The sequence below is a fragment of the Cariama cristata genome, unplaced genomic scaffold (genome assembly GCF_000690535.1).
Source record: "Cariama cristata isolate BGI_N322 unplaced genomic scaffold, ASM69053v1 scaffold4980, whole genome shotgun sequence".
NCBI classification, from domain to species: Eukaryota; Metazoa; Chordata; class Aves; order Cariamiformes; family Cariamidae; genus Cariama; species Cariama cristata.
In genome coordinates this window covers 36,181-51,803 of record NW_009595111.1, presented here as the reverse complement: position 1 = coordinate 51,803, position 15,623 = coordinate 36,181, and the positions used below count along the sequence as shown (strand labels likewise).

At 45.6% G+C, this 15,623-nt stretch overlaps 1 protein-coding gene across 1 annotated transcript; it reads left to right on the top strand.

The window, feature by feature from the left end:
• Nucleotides 1-366: 366 nt before the first annotated feature.
• LOC104161974 (rho guanine nucleotide exchange factor 33-like) lies at nucleotides 367-6,846 on the top strand (the record flags this gene model as incomplete). Its single annotated transcript, XM_009700584.1, has 5 exons — nucleotides 367-515; nucleotides 1,338-1,486; nucleotides 2,375-2,533; nucleotides 4,220-4,973; nucleotides 6,701-6,846. Coding segments are annotated over 5 exons (1,349 nt in total), but the record flags the coding sequence as incomplete, so codon positions are not given.
• Between the last annotated feature and the right edge of the window lie 8,777 nt (nucleotides 6,847-15,623).

Sequence of the window (15,623 nt, the reverse complement as noted above, 5' to 3'; positions counted from 1 at the left end):
ACTAAACCACTAGCTTGCTTCCAAGACATCTTAATTTAGAAGTCAATCTCATTTTGTTCAGTTCATTTGGGCCTAAAATAAGAACTTCATTCTGAACAATAGAGTCTACCTGGGGTTTCAATGAAACCTAACTAGTTCACTTTAAATATACACCCCTACTTAATTAGGCTGAGTGCTCCTCATAGATAATGCCCAACCTAAGGAATTTCATCCTTAGGACGAGTATTGCTGGTGAAAGGAGTTGCAAATATCCCTTCCAGAAGCAAGGGGAAGACAGGTGTATTGTCATGCACAGCTGCCACTTGACTGGTGTGCTCCTGTGAACTGTTTTAACTACTTACAGCATAGCTACTCATTAAATCTCAGCAGCATTTGGAAGCAGACATGTTTTATGGGTGGGAGAGACTCTGAGGTTGCTTTCTCTGTTTCAGGTAGAAGAAGAAATCAAGTCTGATCTCTACATTCTGTTCTTCCATATAGTCCAGCGAATCCCTGAATATCTTATTCATCTACAGGTAGGGCCCCAGGATGGAAATTGTCTTGTTGAACTCTTATTACAACATGTGACTTTTAACTCAGAGCTGGTATTCAGGCCTGTACAGGTACAGGGCTTCTGGCTAACCCAGTGGGTGCTCTGAAAAAAGCCTCTGAAAGGGAAAGCCAGCTGAGAATGGCTCAATTTTCATCATTTTCACCTGAAGCTTGCTTCTATTTGCCAGTTTCTCCATTTGGCCTGACAGAACCAACTTTTGTCCCCTGGGAAGCCGAAAGCTCTGCTGCCTGCTGCCCTGGGAGAACAGGAGGGAGGCCAGAGATGGGGCACATCTACTGTGAGCTCCAACCTAACTCCTGTAACAGAGCTGGCCTCTTTGCCGAGTGGTCCACATGCCTGTTAGCTGAGAGACTGAGAGGGCTAGAGGCTCCTAGGGCCTAACAATCTTTTTATCAGCAAGCTCTCTGTATGAATGAGTTCTGGTTCACAGGAGGGCTATCTGAATTGCACTAAAACATTTCAGACAAGACAAATGACATAGAAAGCACGCCCTACAAAAACAAGAGATTGGTTTATTTATCCAGTGCTAAACTCAACCAGTGTACCACCCACACATCCCATGATTACATTTACAGTGGCTACTTGTGTACTTGCACTGGAGTAGTAGAAGGGAGGCCCCATCCAAGTCCCTCAGAAACTGGTGCTGCCTAGAAGACCTCCCACCGTGCTCCCACAGGGCAGTGCCATGGGCACTCCAGAGCACTAATCCATGGTCCCAATGGGACCTTCTCCCCAGAAGGGGTTAGGACACCCTTCAAATAGCTTGCTTTCCTCTGTGCCCTAGAATGTCCTGAAGTTCACGGAGCAAGAGCATCCTGACTATTACCTGCTGCTGGTGTGTGTGCAGCGCCTCCGGGTTTTCATCTCACACTATAGCCTCCTCTTCCAATGCAATGAAGACCTGCTCATACAGAAGAGGAAAAAGCTGAAGAAGTAAGCACACCATCAGCTCATTCTATCACCAGGGAAAGGGAGGTTTGGGGGAAGCCTGGAAATAGGAGGTTTAGGTCCAGGCAAGGTCATCAGCACGTTGCTCTGTTGAAATAAAACAAAGCCCTTTGCATATGTATGCTGGAGAAGGCCCACTATTGGCTTTGTCCTTGAAACTGAGGCCAGATTTGGGGTGGGCCCTTTTGTCTGAGAGTGAAAGGAAACTCAGTTTAATCCTTCTAAACACAGCAGCCACGTGTTTCATGGGAGCATTTGATTCCTTAAGCTGATGGCAAAGTCACTCCCCAGTGGGAGAATACATGGGGACTCAGCTGCTTTGGCAGCTCGAGGCCCCCATGAACGCCAAGACTGTTCCCTGAAGCCCTCATAGGCTAAGACTGGGAAAGAACAGTGTTATCTTATTTTACTGGGGGAGTGGGGTGGGAGAAACAAAAGTCCCCCATGACCTGAGATGAACTGTGACAGAAATGACCCTGAATGTAGATTCTTAAGTTGTGGTTCAGAAGAGTTCCTTGAAATCAAGACTTTCCACTAAAATAAAAATCTGGTTGCCTTTGCTCCTTGTGATGATTCAATGGGGGAGTAGGACAAGATCAAACTTCAAGGGAAGCTTCCAAATATGGAGGGTGGTAAAGGGCTGGAGCAGACTGCTGGGGAGGGACTGCTACCAGGAGGGGCATTAAGAACAAGTCAGAAAGCAGGACACCCTGCTGACTGGGACAGACTAGGTAAAACAGGTCCTTTCTTGGGGCGGGAAGAGGTGAACGGGAATATTAAGGTCCCTCCCAGCCCTGTTTTCTGTGATTCTACATGCTCGTGCTCATTCCCTGCCTTATTTCTTAGCACGACGATGGATTTCTCCTCCCTCAGGTCATCCCTGGTGAAGCTGTACAAAGGTCTCACCTCCCAATGTACGAGCCAAGAGGTTTCTCCAACACCCAGTGCGACATCTATCCGAGACAGCGGGATCCACTCTGAAGAGACAATACAGTCGTTCCCACCAGCACCTTCCTCTGGCACGACAACCCCGTAAGCCTATTGTCCTAGTAGAAGGCTTTCAAAGTAGGCTGAAAACTCTCTCCTCATCCATACTATGCTAGTCATTTCCAAGACTACTCCCTGCATATGCAGAGAGAGGTGAAGGGCTGGCTCCTTCCTGCTATCCACTACCATGTGGCTTACAAGCAGGAAACATTTCAAAGCTCTGCCCAGGGCTGTCCACGCTCTTGCTGGCTGTCTTAACAGTGTACCAGGGAGGACATGTATTTGTGTAGGCCTGGCAGCAGTGTGCATAGTAACACTCCACATTATTCACTGTCAACATTACAAGAGTTAGGAAACATGACCAAGGTCTCAGACTAGCAAAAGCAGCACTTTTCCACAAAGCATGTCATTGAGTGATGGGACTCACTGTCACAAGATGCAAGTACAAATGGGTTCAGAAAGACACAAGACTAATTCAAGAAAGACAGGGGTACTGGTAGCACCCTGCAATCTTTGGCCATTTCTAGCCTGCCGATAGGTGCCAACTGAGATGATGATCAAAGCAGCACACTAGACTTGCCTTTTTTCTTATGTCAGCAATTTGTCGCTGTTGTGCTTCCTTACATCATTTGACACCAAAAAGAAGAGTTTGGCTTCATCATTCTGAGTCCCTCTCAAGTGGCAGTGTTATTAGATCAATTCCTAGCCTCGTTCTCACCAGACTACCCAAGCCAATCTGCTGCCCATCACAGATGCGATGCTCCAGGCTCCCAACTTGCTAGCCTCAGCTCACACCTCCCCAGTTTTCCCACATTCATCCTAAACTGAGGACCTAACATGGGTTCAAGTGGGGTCTCATCAACACTGAACAGAAGGGAGGAAAAAAAGTCCCCAGGCTCAGCTGGCCATGCAGCTCCTAATACAGCACAGGTCAGGGTTTGCCTTGTCTGCCATGAGAGCATGCTGTCAGCTCATCTTTACCCTGGCAATGGCTGTAACACCAAGTTCATACTGCTGCTGCTCAACCCAGATCTCCCAGCCTGGTCTGATGCATGGAGTTACCTTACCCCAGATGCAGAGCTCTGCACATCTTGAACATCACAAGGTTTTTGTTCCCCCACTCATTCATTATGTCCCCAGATGACGACAGTGGGACTTTCCTAACTAGGGTTTGTTAAGGGCCACGGAGGTGCACACTTTGCACCTAATACCTTACCCAATGCAGTATTCTTTGCTGACTTACCTGGAACACATGAAGGGTAGGAGCCCTCCAAGTACTCCTGACATACTTCTGGGGACAGAGTCACCCTACCCAAGAGAGGAACCTTGTCCACCTGAAAAGACAATCTGACCACAAGAAAGTAAGACACAGCCCCTGCATTACAGAAAGAGAAGGAAAGTAAAAACCCAAAATGCAGATGAACAGGAGAGACATGGAGCAGCTGGCTTCTCGTCTCAGTTTCTATTAATTTTATGGTGTATAGTACAAAAGCCAGCCAAAGCTACTGGATAAGCAGTTCTATTCCTACAAGTTTGCTTCTGCTAACCCAGCCAGGCAATTTCTATTAGCTCTGTTACTGTTCTCTAAGATATGAAAATACTATTTGGCCTTAAAAGCAAGAGAATGGGGCTGGGGGAGCAAGGGGAGAGGGGGACTTGTCATGCTGTCTCTTGGTCATCCTTTAGTATTCCACTTCCTTCTGGTTTTTTGTTTTGTTTCTTATTTTTAAGGCATTTGATGCCCCAGATGAAGAAACCCCAGCCAACCGTGATGGAGAACATCCAGGCTGTAAAGCCTCCTGACTGGGAAATGGAAAGTAGAAAACATGAGAGGCCAGAGAACATCCTTGCATCCTCTCAGCTCACAGAGCAGGAACTCAAGGCTCTGACAGCCCCCTTACAATCTATCCCTGAAATGGAGTATGAAGCGCCACCAGCTGATGCGGTGGGGAACACTGAGAGAGCCATCAGGACCTCTGTGGAGCTGCTGCAGGATGCAAGGAACTTTGCACCAAGCTACGAAGAGTTCGACTACCCTGGGGAGGTTTTCACCCTGCCAGGCCCCTATGAAGATGATGCCTTCCAAAACCTCGCTCTCTTTGAGAATTGCTCCCCGGCCTCTTCTGAGTCCAGCTTAGACATTTGCTTCCTTAGGCCTGTTAACTTCACGTCAGAACCAGAGAGGACAGATCATGCCTTACAGCCATTGCCTAAGAGTTGCACTCCCGTAAGCAGCAGTACTTACAAGCGTGAGATGTTCCACAGCAAAGGCAAGCAGCTGAGTAGGTCTCTGAAGGAGCTGCCAAGGAGCGCTGAGGGTGTGAGCACCAGACTCTACAGCACACGGAGCAGCAGTGGGAGCCGGCTGCAGCAGAAGCAGGAGAGGAATGTCCAGCCTCACATGATCTCAGCCTCATCTCGAAGCTCCCAAAGGAGCTACTTCCCCCCACAGAGAGGAGCGGGTGACAAACAGAGCTTTTTGGAAGTAAGGAGGCTTAAATAAGAGGAGGAAAAAAAACCCAAAGGCACGTGGTGGTGCAGAAGCAGCAGCAGGAGAAAGATCTGAGATACAGTTAGGGCAGAACATGCCAGAATAGCTTCCAAGTTCACACATTCAAAGTCCTCATCTGCATGTACATGCCCAAGAGAGAGACAAGACAGCTCCTTTCCACACACACCTTCCCCAGGGACAAGCATGGGCTTGAGGCTAACAGCTGGATGAGTGACAGCTAGAACACCCTTGAGACAAGCTAGCCTCTCATGTGTCTGTAAGCTGTCACTGAGCTTCCCCTACAAGTAAATGTGCATCTCATCAGGGCCACTAAGTATGTGCAAAGCTGTTCAAAATTAGTGCTATAGGGTGGCACCCAGCTAAAGGTGCCTTTCCACCTGCTGTGAGGAGTGCTAGGTTAAAAACAATGGATTTGGCATCAGATCTTCAGCCGGTGTAAACCAGCATGACTTGGCCAAACTCAGCCCATTTACACCAGCAAGGATCTGGTCCATGAGTTTTGTTTCACCGGTGTTTGTTGCATGGATCGTAGACCCATGCTAAAGTCTGTTTACAGAGAGCGCAGCAACTGTGTCCCTCGGACAACCACTGGCATGGCAGGTGGCACTCTCACCCTTCAGGGACACCAGGTCTTGCAGGACCAAGGTTTCTGTGGTACGCAGTGCCTGTTCAGAGTCAGCTTTGAGCTGCCACAGCTGGGGGGGAAGATGCCCTTCACACTTCTTGCGAAAGAGGCTGAGGGTGCTATGAGGTGCTTAACTAGTTCTCTCAGTGCTGCAGGGAGAAACACCCTCCTGTTAAAATGAGGCAAGATGCAAATGAGGCTGTAGATGCAGATGATAATGGCAGGAAGGTTTCAACAGCCTGACTGAAAAGGCAGCAAGGAAACATCGAAAGAGAGAGAGAAAAAAGCCTAGTGAGTGAACAAGGTGGTGGATGGCTGAAGCAGGGGAAATGAGGCAGAGAGAAAAGAGCCATGGGGACACAGCCTCCCCCAAAACAGGAGCCTGTGAGCTCTTTGGCATGTACCTGCACAGAGCTATGGCCCATAGCAGGGTGCAGATGTGGAGCTAGTCCATAACTGCAGGACACATTCCCCCACAGAGCAAAGGAGACCAGCAAGGCAGTGGTGTGCAGAACTGGAGAAAAGGGACTTGTCCAGAGCCTTGCTGAGAGGAACTCAGCACTCTCCTGAAAAGGGGAGAGATCTTTCAGTGGCATGTTTGCCACAAGGTGTGTGTGCTAATGAAGCCTTCTGCCCCACAGACATAAAACCAGGCAGCAGCACAGTCAAGTAGAAGAGTCTTTCACACCCTATCAGCTCAAGAAGCCTGAAGCCTCCCTGCCCTAGGGTGAACAGAGCTCATGAGCAAGGAGAGGGTGGGAAGTTACTTCAACTGCCCATGCTGGCTTGCTCCCTTGTTGGAAAAAGGGGCTAGTAAGTTCCCCTAAATAAAAAGCTTAGCAAGGAAGGCTCCAATGCTTATCCTTCCACTTCTCTGCCACTGCCTCAGCCTCAGAGCAAGCAACAAGCTCACCGCAGAGGTACCAGTGCTGCCGAGGCCTGAGTGACCTGTTTTCTCCCAGCCTTGCCAGCACCTCCTCACCCACCAGGTCCCTCCTAGCACTGAGAGAGAGAAAGAGAAAGGGACAAGGATGTGAGGTTGCAAATGCTGGTTAAATTGTCTTTTCCCTTTTAGGAGCTCCATGCAGAAGACAACACCAGGTTCTGCCAGAAGGATGACAATGAGCAAACATCCTTCAGCGACCACAACCCACGGCACGAGCCCAAGGGGGGTTTCCGGAGCTCCTTCCGCAAGCTCTTCAAAAAGAAATAAGCAGCCCCAAGAAAGGCAGGCCACAGCCTAAGCGCGGCAGTGCTTTCCCAGGTCCCTGAGGGTGGAGACAGACAGCAAGGCCCCAAGATCCCCCCTGACTAACACAGTAGGTGGAGGGCTGAGGGAGAGGAGACTATCACAACTGCCTTACAAACGCATCCTGCTCTTCTTAGCACAGGGCAGGGCCAGGCTATGAGTTGAAGTGGAGCTCAGCCAGCAGGTCCAGTAAGCACAGGAACTTGCTAGCTTTCACCTCGGCCTGACTTAACTTTCCTTGCTGTTTTGGAAAGCTTTGGCCAAATCCCACTATCTTCTCCTCCCTCTCATCCCGCAACACTGCTTGATTTGCCATACATCTTTGCTCTTCCAAATTCAAGCCAGGTCTAATTTGGGTTCACCCACAATAGAGAAGTTACGTTTGCAGCCTTGGCATCCTGGCCAGAAGTCTGAAATTCCCCTCTTTCCTCCAGTTTCCAAAAAACCCCCACCATCACAGATGTCTTCCCGAAGGCCAGCTCGCATTACCCTGCTGATTTGAGATGGTCTAATAAGCATCAGCTGAAGCACCTGGGCTTTGTACTGCTTAATCAACAGCATCCTTTCTTTTGGACTTCCATCACTCCCCCAAATCCTCCTTCACCTTTTATGTGGTGCACTATTTCTTGAATTGCCTCCTGCTGTCAGAATCTCTGCTCCTGCTGTCAGAATTGCCTGTGTCTCCAGGCAGGCGATGCAGGCTAGGCCCAGGGCCTGCCACAAGAGACAAAGACTCTTCTCCACCCTATCCCCACCATGGATTGATGCAGACACTGACACAGTCAATCAGTCTCCTCACTCCTGGTCTGTAATACACCTGAAATATTCTTTGCTAACTCTCTTTGGCCTGACACCACCTTACAAACCCCATCATGTGCAGCACCCTGCTTTGGAGCAGTTCTTCTAGCTAAAATTGAGGCACTAGGGCAGGAAAGTCAATGCTCAAAGTCACAAGCCCTCCTTGTGCAAGGATACTCTTCCTCCCACAACAAGGCCACACACATGCCACCCTACTCACAAACCCTCAGTAACACTGTTGTCTGCAGAAGACTATAGCTTTTGTTAAAAAAAGTATGGAGAGAAACACAGCCCTCTGGTGCGATATCCATCTCACACCCTAGCAGCAAGAGCACCACTGGTACAGGGCTGTGGTGTTAGCTGAAGCTGGGGCATGCTGAGGGCAGTTTGAAGAGGAAATGTGGTTTTCTGACCTTATGTTGTCAGGGTTGGGACACCAGTCTGTCATAAAGAATGGCTTCACCTGAAGAGGTTGTGAAACTGTCTCCATGGGGCCAACAGCAGTATCTTGGGGGAAATATGCAAGGCTGTGAGATTAGGGGCTTGGGACTCTCAACATCATCACAAGGGTGACTGAATCTGGTGCCAAGAGAAGAGCACCCATCATGCTGCATGGCCCTCCTGGCAGCGGCAATGGTACGGGGAGGTCCCAGAGCAGGTGTCCTTGGCTGCAGTAGCTAACACCCACTACAGACGCAGGGCCTATAGCCCTCCCATAATGTTGACTGACCTGCATCTGCCATCTGCTTTTCCCCGTCTGGTGGAAGTGAAGAATTGCGTGTGAAAAGGGTTATCCACCTAAGACAGACAAAATCCATCCTTTATCTCAAAGTTTTCCCAACATTTCAAGAAAGTGACCAAGCAAAACCCCACAGATCAAAAGGTTCTAGCTGATGCCTGCCCCATAGATTTTACTGGATCTAAAATAGTTTCCAAAAATCCACCTCTCCTTACAAAGAGGAAAAAATACGTATAATCTCCACTCCTCCCCCCCTCCCCGCTTTTGGAAACTATTCTGAGAAGATTTTTTTTATTTTAAGTTTTTTTAATGACAAAAAATACCCTTCCATCTCTTTCCCTCTCCCTCACATCCTTGTTAAATTACAAATTCCCTGGCCTTTCCTACCATGACCAGTCGCTGCATCACAAGGACACTTCCTAGAACTTCACAGCTTTCAGTCAGACAGTGCAGGGCCAGCATAGAGATATGCAAGAGCAGTCAGATACTTGTAACTGAAGCATCAAGTGAAGTCTGTTTGTTCTGCAAAGGAATCAGCCATAGGCAGACCTATTTCTTTGTCCATGGAACCAGAGTTGCATCAATATGGACGAGTTTCCACTGTAATGCACTGATGCTGTCAAGTGCTCTGAAGCGTGTGTCTTTGGTCTTATATGTAATGACACTTCTATCCTTCATAGAACAAACTTGCTCCTCACACTTGCCAGGCAGATGCCAGGACAGAAACAGGACAAAGGGGAAAACCTACCTGCTAATATCTCCTGAGTAAGGAAATCCTTTCAAAGTGGCAGACCCTTGCTTGTAAAATGCATGTGGATTTTAGCTTCTGTTTTAGTGATTTAGGGCATGGTCAGAATTGATGGTTTTATCTTTCTGATCCTGCATGAGTTCTTAGTTCCAGGCCTATACTTATCATTTGAGATGTCCGTGTACCTGCTCAGATTCTGCAAATATAAATGAAATGAATGAATGATGCTCAGCACCACACAGAAACATACCACCTCTTGCAGGATCTGATCCAACTTCACCTTTAGTGTACATGTGTGTTCTGGATTATTTTTCTTCCTGTGCCAAATAAATGTTGCTTTTAAATAATCCTGTTGTCTCTTTTGCACTGAATCGGCCATAAGGTTGCATCCATTGAAAGAAGAAACATGTGTTTTCAAGGTCCCTTTCTGAGGCAACATTACTTACAAAATCCTGTTCCCCTGCATACCCAGTCATATGAGAAGATTGCTTCCACACACTTGGTTCCAAGACTCTTACCCAGCACTCAGCTGACTCGCTCTCCAGGCTTCTGGTCAAGATCCTGTTGTTGGTGCAGCTCACTGTAACATTTCTTCAGCTCCTTCGTCCATCTCCTTTACTCCTTCTGCTGCTTCTGTTACAGACACATGAGCTTTCAAAAAAAAATAATCCCATGAACCTCCTCCACTGGACATACACACCACTGTAATTTCAACTCTCCAACTCTGTAAGAGATTTAATATCTTCCCGTTTATCACAAACATCTGTCACATACCAAGTTGTTTTAAAAATTTAATTCCAGTTCTGACTATCAACACTACATTACCTTTGCCACATTCTCAGCAGGTCCAAAAAAACGACACCACAAACATGGACAACTCACCCTGCAGTGCTCACACCTCCCCGTACCATGAGGCACTTGCAAGCGTGTGCACTGTGACTCCCTGCAGCATTGTGTGCTTGATGACAGGGTCTCAGAGATTAGAGAATGCCAGAGGAGTTTTGAATCAACAGCTCAAATGCAGTTTCACTTCTGTGCAAATCTACTGGGGTGATTCCCTCCTCAAATCCCTTTCAATCATATGGATACAGAACATGTCTATCAGCTAGCTGCTGGGGAACTGCCAGTGCCTGAGACAGCCCCCAACAGAACACACTCTCATCATGTCTGTGACTTCTAGATCACCTCTCCATGGCTACACTCCCTGCTTAAGTCAGCCACCTCAGACTCTCCTCAAATGATGGGTAACTTTGACTTCCAGTGCTGGTGAAATGTATCCTCTCACCACTTAATTCCTCAAAGCCAGTGTAACTCTGGCTACTTCTAAGTTTATATAACATAGGCATTTTCTCCTACTTTTTTCCCCTGGAGTTGCAACATATCCTGGCTTCCTCTACAAGTTCTTTGAGTATCTTCACCTCAGTACAAGTCATGTACATGTACAAATACAAATATTCTTCAGTAAGGGCAAAACCCACTTCAACAAGTTCCAAGGAATCCAGTTGCTTTTTCCAAACTCTACACGTTGTTAGGTCCCCTTGCTCATGTCTAAACAGGAGATGAGCTGGGGCATGCGTAGTACTGTCTTTGACCACCATTTGGTTTTGTGGGGTGGATTAGACAGAGGAGGCGACCGTGAATATTGAAGCAGTTTCTAGTTATGAGTGATTTTCATTTATTCACTCTGTTCTTTGAGAACAGATGTTTTGCCTATTGCCAGATACAAGATAATAAATGTAATGTCCCTTTATTTACTGTGATCTGAATCAACAAGGAGATGAGATGTAGGCTCTTATATGAAATTACCTACCTAAAAAATTCATACAGTAAAATTCAAGAGACGGTATTTACCCATAGACTGCAGATCCTTTGACGCAGTAACAGAAAGCTAGAGTAACACCTACAAAGAACAATCCTGTGGCAGAGAAAAACACAGTTAAAGGTGCTATTTTGTGTCCCCTACTGTACGTACACCTTGCTTACTTGTCTTCTACTCCATACTGTTTCTCTGCTCACAAGCTACTGCGTATTTTAGTATTTTACTATCCTGAGCAAAATTCACATCTGTAGCAGACTCATGATTGTCCTTAATGTAAGGCACACAGTATTTAAGCTTAAGGAAGCCAGTCACATTGAAAGTCCTTGTAGTCTGAATCTTACATATTCAAAAGTGTACACTTCTGGGACACGTAAGGCTTTTTTTTTTATTTTTAGAACATATCTTTTAATGCCAAAAGGTAACAGCCACTATTAAATTTTCACTTAAATGCAACCTGAATACCACTGCAGACACAGTATACAAAGATCACCTACAGACAGTTATGTACACAAGCCATCAGATGTGCCACCTAACGTTTACCACTTCTCTTTCTCTGTTTTGTTTCTTTGTTTTCTTTTTACAAGTGGACTGACATAGCTTTTAACATTTACTCATTTGGGCAAGTAACCATACCACCAAGCAAAGGCAAATGTACACACATACTGGAACAAACTTACTGGAACCTAAAATTTGTTCTCTTCACAAACAAAAAAAGGCTTATTTTGAAGCAGATTCGAACAAGTTTGTCCAAAGTAATTCCAGCAACATGCATCCCTGATCGTCTACCTTCATCTAGCCTTCTTTTTAAAAATGTTACAGATGTCCTTTATAAAAGGCACGTTTGGCAGCAACTAAAATTGTCACGCATCTGGCATATGGTTTTTTATTTTGTTTTTCCCTTTCAACTTTTCAGCCACCTGATACAGGATTACACATCTGCTGGCTATGAAGTGAAAAAAAAAAAAGTGACTTATTCTTTATTTTGTTTGCCTTATAATGATGCAGCAGTTGGCTACTTAATGCACTATTTTCCACTGAAGACAAAAAGGAAATTTGCTCACAGCTGACAGAAAAATGCACTTAAGGGTAGTTTTTTTTTAAATGGAAAATAAGGCATGGAATTTACAAAGTAAGTTAAAAGCATTTTTGTTTTTATAACTATATTGGGCCACAGGTTTTCTCCTTGATGAATAAGAGCTGAAAAAGGCTTCAGCCCATGCATCATCTAGGTTTTGAAAAGACAATTCAACAACTAAAAAAGGGTATTTTGAGGTGGGGGAGACAGCCCATAAGAATTTGAGAACTTTTTACTATCATCTTAAAACAGTCTTTTTTAACAACTCCCTCCTTGCTGGCTGGAAAAGGCAGCAAAGAGAGTCAAGGAAGGACTTTTACATACTGCAGCTAACTACACTGCTCACAGCAGCAAAGCATTAAGAAACATTTTGTTTAACTTACAAATTATATGAAAGACAAACATTCATGAACGAGGGGCTCTTGCTAGTAGAGCTTAAATTGCAGCAATACTAGACATACTAGTAGCAGAGGCTGCCTCTGTAAAACGCCACACTAGGTTGAGACAACAGCCACAAAGAGGGCAACTGATGCTTATTATAATGCACTGGCATCGCCACACAGCCTGCTGCAGTGCAAATTTGTTCCAGCACTTCTTCAGGCTGAAAAGAAACTTCCTTGTACATAACAAAATAAAACCACCTTCCTGAAGCCAAATAATCTACTACATTCAACAGCTTGGTACCTCTCACCAAGCTTGAATCGGACCCAGTTCAACAGAAAGTCTAATTTAAGGTACATGCAAAAGAAAAATAATTAAACACCCCACAATGTCAATCTAAATCTTGAAGGATCTAAATCCAGTGCATTAGCATCAACATACTCTTACTGAGACAGACCTCTCCCTCCCAGATTTAAGAGAGGGGCATATTAGAGAAGTAGGTTAGCCCCCACTGGAGGCGGCTTCTTGAGAATGGAGCACTCAAGTGCTTCCACGGTATTGATCCTCAAGCAAGATAATGTTCTCTGTTAGCAGACAGTTACAGAAAAACTTTGCAGGGGCTGCCGAACATCATGACAACAGCATGTACCTTGGCAGCATGATAGCTGACTTTCCATACAGCATGCTGAACAGAAGTAAATGCACGGCACTTGAAAAAATCATAGACTCATAGAATGGTTTGGGTTAGAAGGGACCTTTAAAGGTCATCCAGTCCAGTCCCCCTGCAAAGACCAGGGACATCTTCAAGCAGATCAGATTGCCAGAGCCCCGTCCAACCTGACCTTGAATGTTTCCAGGGATGGGGCATCTACCACCTCTCTGGGCAACCTGTGCCAGTGTTGCACCAACCTCACTGTAAAAAACTTCCTCCTTGTATCTATTCTAAATCTACCCTCTTTCAGTTTAAAACCATTACCCCTTGTCCTATCGCTACAGGCCCTACTAAGAAGTGTGTCCCCACCTTTCTTATAAGCCTCCTTTAAGTATTGAAAGGCCACAACAAGGTCTCCCCGTAGCCCTCTCTTCTCCAGGCTAAACAACCTCCAACTCTCTCAGCCTGTCTTCATAGGAAAGGTGTTCCATCCCTCTGATCAGTTTTGTGGCCCTCTCTGGACCTGCTCCAACAGGTCCATGTCTTTCCTGTGCTGAGGACTCCAGAGCTGGATGCAGTACTGCGGAGGGGGTCTCGCCAGAGTGGAGTAGAGGGGGAGAATCACCTTCCTTGACCTGCTGGTTACACTTCTTTTTATGCAGCTCAGGGTGCATTTGGCTTTCTGGGCTGCGAGCACACATTGCCGGCGCATGTCCAGCTTTTCATCCACCAATACCCACAAGCCCTTCTCGGCAGGGCTGCTCTTAATCCCTTCGTCCTCCAGCCTGTATTGATACCAGGGGTTGCCCCGATCCAGGTGCAGGACCTTGCACCTGGAATCCTAGTAATTCCAAATTCCCAGAGGGCTCTTCTGAGCTAACACACAACCATGACACTGGATGAAAACGAACAAACCCAGATTATGCTCCACTGCTGCACTAGACTATATATAAAGTAGAAATCTTGAGATGAAAGAGCACAAATTGTTAAGTACCGCACCTATAAAGTTCTGCTGAACTTTATAACCCTGCCTACAGAGTCTGCAGTTGTTTAGGCTGACTTTTAGCCATACATCAGCACTCTAGAGTAACAGAGCAACTCACCTAGCCTCCACACAAGCATGTTTCATTGTCCAAGCCACATCATCATCCCAGGCCCCATGACCATCCAGGATCATTTTATCAAGGAGACAGATAGCATCATTAAAATGATTTCATTTTCTATGTGAAAAGTATTGTCACTAATGCAAACATCGTCCAAATAGGAAGATTAAATAATTAACAACACAAAGCTGTCATTAGACAAACCAGTGGCTTAGCAGTTGTACTCAAAACTCCTATTCTAAACGCAACTGGTTTGATTCTCACCCAGTCTTTTCTGTTTGCAGCAGAGTCTACACCATGATTTGTACACTGTATGACTGACCCATTCTGCTGGGCTCCAAAGCACATTTAAGTTAGGTTCTTGCATGATGACCATTATCACCTGTCTTCTGAGTACCTCACCAGTAAAGCACTTTTATTCTCAACCACAAAGATGCAAAAGAGCATTCCTTATTTCACAAAGGGAAACAGAGAACCCACTACCATTCAAGAAATCTGTTGATTAGCAGGATCCATGTGAGGTCTCTCCTTGTAGCCGAGTAACCTAACCACTAGACCATTCCTTCTGCCTGGGCTGTCTTGGCTGCAAAATAGCACAGACAAGAGTGTACAGAAGAGATACAGATGAGAAAGTCTAAATTTAAGGAGTCTTCCTGGCAATCCACTGATGAGCCAGTAGTTCAGATGACATTGTCAACAGTATGCCCATCATGGTGTTTATACCCAAAGAACTGACAACCTAAACTATGCCTCCTGTAGCCTGAGGGACCACATAATGTTCTCCTCTGAAGCCAAGGTTTAGAGATCTTCACTTTTTCTTCTTTTGCCAGGAAAATGTTTCAAAACAAACATTGTTAAAGACATTAAAGAAGGAATACAACTGACAAATTTCAACATTTCACCATGATGAAAACTGCTGTTCTTGTTGATGAAAGCAGAACAATTTCTGAAATGTAACGACCACACTAAAGGATCAAGGGGCACTGATCAATGGCATTGCAGAAAGCATTAAAAAAGGTGATTTCCATCATCATTCGACTAACACCATCCCTAACGACGCGGCTTTCCAAGATGCTGAAATGTATTCTTCTTCCAAAGAGGAAACGTGATAGAATTTTACTTTTGACCCATGAGACATATTAACTGAACATGAGATATTTTACGCATCACATACATACTGTAGTGCAGATTCTAGAGCTTCTTTTCTTCAATAACTGCCACGCATTACTGTCACAGTATTGTCTAGAGTTGAACAGCAGTACATAGGTTTATGGATAATCCATGTCATGATACTTATACCAGTACATGCTCTGTCATGTGTATTTTGGACATAGAAAGCTACTGTAAAGATTAATATAAGTTTGAATTTTTCTAACAAGTGTCATACAGGAGGTGTGAGTAGTTTTATAATGTATAATAATTCACTTTGGGTGT